At 40.8% G+C, this 6,181-nt stretch overlaps 1 protein-coding gene across 1 annotated transcript in view; it reads left to right on the top strand.

Moving 5' to 3' along the window:
* Mpc1 (mitochondrial pyruvate carrier 1) overlaps positions 1-5,749 on the top strand; it is a 13,864-nt gene extending 8,115 nt beyond the window's left edge. Inside the window, exons 2-5 of the mRNA XM_021221456.2 lie at positions 1,547-1,550; positions 4,408-4,504; positions 4,707-4,839; positions 5,223-5,749. Of these exons, the coding sequence (XP_021077115.1) occupies positions 1,547-1,550; positions 4,408-4,504; positions 4,707-4,839; positions 5,223-5,247 (259 nt within the window). The 3' untranslated portion in view covers positions 5,248-5,749. The remainder of the gene's footprint in view (positions 1-1,546; positions 1,551-4,407; positions 4,505-4,706; positions 4,840-5,222) is intronic.
* The last annotated feature ends 432 nt before the right edge of the window (positions 5,750-6,181 follow it).

Raw genomic sequence — 6,181 nt, 5'->3', positions numbered from 1 at the left:
GGGTTTCTCTGTATAGCCCTGGCTGTCCTGGAACTCACTCTGTAGACCAGGCTGGCCTCGAACTCAGAAATCCACCTGCCTCTGCCTCCCAAGTGCTGAGATTAAAGGTGTGTGCCACCACTGCCCAGCGTTTTGTTTTATTTATGTGTATAGTCATGAGCCTTCATAAGTAGATCTTTGTACCACCTGAATGCAGGTGCCCACATGAGACCACAAGAAGGCATAGGATCCTTTGAAACTGGAGTTATAGGTAGTTGTAAGCCTGCATATTAGTACTGGGAACTGAACCTAGGTCCTCTGAAAAAGCAGAAGATGCTCTCAACTAAGTGATCTCTCCTTTAGCCCTACAAAACTTTTGGTTTTTTAATTAATTAATTAATTAATTAATTAATTTTAGCCAGGTGGTGGTGGTGCATACCTTTAGGAGGCATAGGCAGGCAAATCTCTGAGTTGGAGGCCAGCCTGGTCTATAGAGCAAGTTCTAGAACAGCCAGAGTTACAAAGAGAAACTCTGTCTCTCAGAAAATAAAATAAAATAAATGTGTTTTGTGTTTATTTTTTTAAAGATAGGAAAATTCAACATTCAGGAAATACCACTGTTGCTTCATGCATTCACTAATTGATTCAATAATTACTTTGCACACCAGGTGCCACTTTAGGTATTTCGGTTGTAAGAAAAATAGCCCTTTGATGAGACTAACTTTATGTGACAGTGAAAGTTCATTACTATTAAAGTTCAGCAGTGTTTCCAAGGCTGTGCTGACACACTGGCCTGCACTTGAACAGTGGCAAGTCCAAACTGAGATGTTCATTAAGTGTGGAACCACACTAGGCTTCAAATAATGAGTACAAAAGTATGTAAATAACTAATTGGTAATTTTAACGATGACATGTTCACATTAAAGTGTTGCTTACATACTAGGATTAACTTTAAGAATTTGTATCCCTCACACACATTCTCTCACCAGGTCTCACTATATAATTCAAGCCTCAAACTTGCTTTGTATCCTTAAATAATCTCTAACTGACAATCCTCCTGCCGGAACCTCCTGAGTGCTAAAATTATAGATGTACAACCTGCTCTTTACTTAAGATGACTTGCAGAAAAATGTAATTACATATTCATCCCAAGTGTTTATTCACTTTGTATTTTTATTAGGCAGCTCAGATCTAAAGATGAAGCTTATTTTCATAGAATAAATTGATTTCACCTGTTATTACATATGATTCCCTTATAAAACTGTTGTGTGAGGAGGTTCGTATGTCATAGCACACTTGAGAAAGTCAGAGAACAACTTGGGATTCAGTTCTCTCCTTGGTGTATGTGGGTCTCAGGAATCAAAGGCAGGTTGTTAGGCTTGTGGTGGGCACCTTTACCCACTGGACCATCTGGTTTATTCTCAGACAGAAACAAACTGTGACTACAGCTTAAATGCATGTGAGCTTGAAATGAACTAGAACCATTTGGAAGCATCTGATTCTTTTTCTTTTTGTTTTATTCCCTCCATGTCTCCTCTGTCTGAACCTTGATGACTCCACAAAACAGTACGGTAAGAAAATTGTAGCCATTCTGGGCACTGTGGACTCTCTGCTTTCATAGAGTTAGAGATGACTCCCACGGTAGATGGTAAGCTGTAGGTGAAGCACATCTCCGGGCCTGCGTCTGTGGACCACAGCTCTCCTGTGTTTACAAAGGAGCCTGCATTCCTTCCTTAACAATAGTCACCTCAGAACGTGACAGCCAGGCGGAGAGAGGGAGCAGACTGAGGTGGCTCTTTCTGGCAGGGAACTGGTTCTCATGGCTTGCTTTCCAAATAGAGAGAAGTCTCATACCATGCTACTTGCTTCTGTTTCAACTTTTTATACCTAAAATAAAAATAGCAAAGTAAAAACATTTTTTTCATGTAATTGATAAATACTAATCACAAAATTCCCTTATTTTTCTATAAATTGATTCAATCTCTGACAGTCTAGACCAGAAACATTTTAGATTAGGGAAGAGAGAATTAAAACTTGTACCAGAAAGCCGGGCGTGGTGGTGCACGCCTTTAATCCCAGCACTCGAGAGGCAGAGGCAGGCGGATATCTGAGTTCAAGGCCAGCCTGGTCTACAGAGTGAGTTCCAGGACAGCCAGGGCTACACAGAGAAACCCTGTCTCAAAAAACCAAAAAAAAGAAAAAGAAAAAAGAAAGAAAGAAAGAAAGAAAAAGAAAAAAAGAAATAGACCAGTGGAGAAAGAAAGGAGGAAAGTTGGGCAGAGCTTGCTGTGCATGCGCCTCAGAACTTAGGTTTACTTTAAGCATGCTAGGTTAACTTCAGCACAGTCTCCTACCACACTGAGTGTAGTCCTAAATTATTTTTCTTTTTTTTTTAAAGATTTATTTATTTATTATATGTAAGTACACTGTAGCTGTCTTCAGACACTCCCAAAGAGGGAGTCAGATCTTGTTAAGGATGGTTGTGAGCCACCATGTGGTTGCTGGGATTTGAACTCTGCACCTTTAGAAGAGCAGTTGGGTGCTCTTACCCGCTGAGCCATCTCACCAGCCCCTAAATTATTTTTCTTGTGTTGCCCTTTTTCCCACTTCTCTCAGGATTGTTAAGATTGTAAATGTATTTCACAGTCTGTATCCTTCACAATCTATGGCAGCAGGGAGGCCAGTGAAGGCCAGTCTATTTAGTGTGTTCAAACTCTATGCGAACAATTATAATTCTGTTGACGAAACTCATTGGTTTAATACATTTTCCCTCAGAAATGAAAATAAATTAGACATGGCTGCTATTAAATGGCTTGATTTTGTTTACTTTAGATGTGGATAGTTTTAGAACAGAAAGTTATCTACTTTTTTAAAAAATATTTACTTCAAAAGTATTTTCAAACAGTATTAATTTCTTAGTGTGTGGAACCCTGGCTGTAGATTTCCAAGTTCATGTATAGGCTAAAATATATTGTTTTTAAAGATTTATTTATTTATTATATNTAAGTACACTGTAGCTGTCTTCAGACACTCCAGAAGAGGGCGTCAGATCTTGTTATGGATGGTTGTGAGCCACCATGTGGTTGCTGGGATTTGAACTCCGGACCTTCGGAAGAGTAGTTGGGTGCTCTTACCTACTGAGCCATCTCACCAGCCCCTAAAATATATTTCTTTACTTGGACTGTAGAGATGGATCAGCACTTAAAAACAAGTGTTATTCTTGCATAGGACCTGAGTTTGGTTCCCAGTGTCCATGGTGCGTAGCCCACAACCACTTGTAACTAGTTTCCAGGGTGTCTGATGCCCTCTTCTGAACTCCAAGGGCACCTATGCTTAGAGCTATAGATATTCCCCCGCAACACACATACATATGCACAAAAATTTTAAAACATCTTTTAAGTCAGGCATAGTGGTATAGTGGTGTGTGCCTTTAATCCCAGCAGGAGCAGGGAGATCTCTGTGAGTTGGCGCTAGCCTGGTCTACATAGTAAGTTCTAGACTATCCAGCGCTACATAATGAGACCATGTCTCAAATAATAAAATCAAGCCACATCATGTTGGTGTAGCATGCTTTTGATCCCAGCACTTAGGAGGCAGAGGCAGGTGGATTTCGGAGTTTGAGACCAGTCTGGTTTACAGACTGAGTTGCAGGACAGCCAGGGCTACACAGAGAAACCTTGGCTCTTGAAAAAGAAAGCAACAACAATAGAAAAATTGATCAATCTTTAAAAGTGTATCCTTAAAAAAATATTATTTCCTTAGACAAAGTGTCCAGGACTGTGAGGTGACTCAGTGTTAAGAGCACTGTTTGCTCTTCTAGTGGTTCTGAGTTCATTTCCCAGCAACTACATGGTGGTTCACAACCATCTATAATGGGATCTGATGCCCTCTTCTGGCATGCAGGCATATATTCAAGTAGAACATTCATATGTATAAAACAAATAAATAAAATCTTAATTTAAAAAAGGAAAGAAAAAGGTGTCCAATTTCAGCTCTGCATTTTACTAATAATAACTTAATGAAAATCTGGGGAAAAGCATTTTGATAGGTAGAAACATTATAGAGAGTAGTTATAACAAGGTTTAAATTATGTAGGAATAGATTATGTAAGAAGTTGGTATCATTTTTCAATTCTCTAAGTGGGTAAATGAGAGAGTGCTGACTTGTAATGTGGAAATTAGTGAGGAGCTTGAATATTAGTATGGCACGTTTGCATGCCATGTAAGCTGACCCTTCTTAGCTCTGGGCTCACCCTGAAAGAACTGGCTCACAGGGAAATGTGAGCAACCGTGGAACTGTAAGTCAGTTAACTTGAAGACATGAGGGTGAAGACTCCTTTCCCACGCCTGTGTTGTTTAAAGAGGTGGGATGCAGCTGTTTCTGGTTCTGTCTAACTTCCCCACCCCTTTCCCCTCTTCTTTACTGCAGCATTTCTGGGGCCCAGTTGCCAACTGGGGTCTCCCCATTGCTGCTATCAATGACATGAAGAAATCTCCAGAGATTATCAGTGGGCGGATGACTTTCGGTAAGAACACGTTGAGGAAAAGGGGGGCATTGCACATGACAGCTCCTGCATACAACTCAGCCCGGGTTATAGGTGCAGAGGGGTGCAGAGGGGTGCAGAGGTGGGAAAGGTTCTTTTTCACTATGGCATTAGATATACTGACTTTTGTTTCCTTCGGCCTGGTATTCTAGATATTCATGTTGTTTGTTTTGATGTTTTTCAGCCCTCTGTTGCTATTCTCTGACATTCATGAGATTTGCCTACAAGGTACAACCTCGAAACTGGCTTCTGTTTGCATGCCACGTAACAAACGAAGTGGCTCAGCTCATTCAGGGAGGACGACTTATCAACTACGAGTAAGCACATTTTAATGGATTGTTTTGAGGGATTGGTGAGAAACTCAATTTAAAAAAAATATAATGGGGCTGGTGAGATGGCTCAGCAGGTAAGAGCACCCGACTGCTCTTCTGAAGGTCCTGAGTTCAAATCCCAGCAACCACATGGTGGCTCACAACCATCCATAAGGAGATCTGACTCCCTCTTCTGGTGTGTCCGAAGACAGCTACAGTGTACTTACACACATAAAATAAATAAATCTTTAAAAATAAAAAATAAAAAAATATAATGTACCATTGTTACAAAACCATGATATAGAAACTTGTCTTCCAAAGCCATGCAGAGCCTCTGGGACTGGCAGTAGTCTTTGTTTCTCACTGAAATTGTCTCCAATTATTTCCAGGATGAGTAAGCGGCCATCTGCATAGCAGTGCAAGGACCAGCTCTTGAAAGGGACAGTGCTCCAGCCACTGCTGCAGCCACAGATCATGTCAGCATGAACAGTCGTGCTGAGGGGAAAACACAGAACGCTATCTTTAATGACCATGCCAACATTATTGAATAGCTGAGAGTCCCTAAACCAACTCTCTGCTGCCTTATCAATGCTAAACTTTATTTGTCTTCATCAAGAGTAGTTCAAAATATGTAACTAATTTAATAATTTTGAATGATGGTTTTATCTATAGCAATCTGTAGTAATATGTATATTATCTATTGGGATTTGTGTAATAAAAAAATCTAAGGCAACAAAATTTTATAACTACAAGCACTTAAGTACTCAAAACTCTTGACTTTTTCTTTAAAGACAATAGTAAACCCTCAGTTGGTCACATGTCTACACATAATTTCCAGTGATAACAAGTATCGGTGTTTTCCATATGTAACTCAGATCTGTAACTTAATGGCAATAAATGGTTTAAATATTTGCTATTTGAGTGTGACTGTATATCTTGCTACATTGGTTAGGAACCTGCAGAAGCAAATGTCTGAAAGGATAGTTTCAGGAGGAAGCAGGACTCCTAGAAGCTACTCCTGTGACCTGAGACTTGGAGGGCCGTTCCTCTGCAGAGTACTCCAGACCTGGCTGTCACATGCACTTGCCTGAGTCCCTGTTCTCTCAGAGCCTCTCAGCTCTGAAGCAAGTAAACTTCTTTTTGGGTGGTGGTGGTGGTAGTAGCAGGGGTGTGGTGGGGCAGGGCTCTCCCTGCCAAGCTGCATCTGCAGCCACAGCCCAGACAGTCCCACTGGGAATGGTGCTAGTCCACGGCTCTCATGGACTCCTAGCACAGACACCCAATGACACGAGCCAGCTCTGGGAGCCATGGGTTATCTCATTCAGTTTAACAATTTCTTCTGCTGTTT

The sequence above is a fragment of the Mus pahari genome, chromosome 21 (genome assembly GCF_900095145.1).
Source record: "Mus pahari chromosome 21, PAHARI_EIJ_v1.1, whole genome shotgun sequence".
In the NCBI taxonomy this organism is placed as follows: Eukaryota; Metazoa; Chordata; class Mammalia; order Rodentia; family Muridae; genus Mus; species Mus pahari.
Note: the sequence above shows the minus strand (reverse complement) of the source record. Positions and strands in the feature narration are given on the sequence as shown.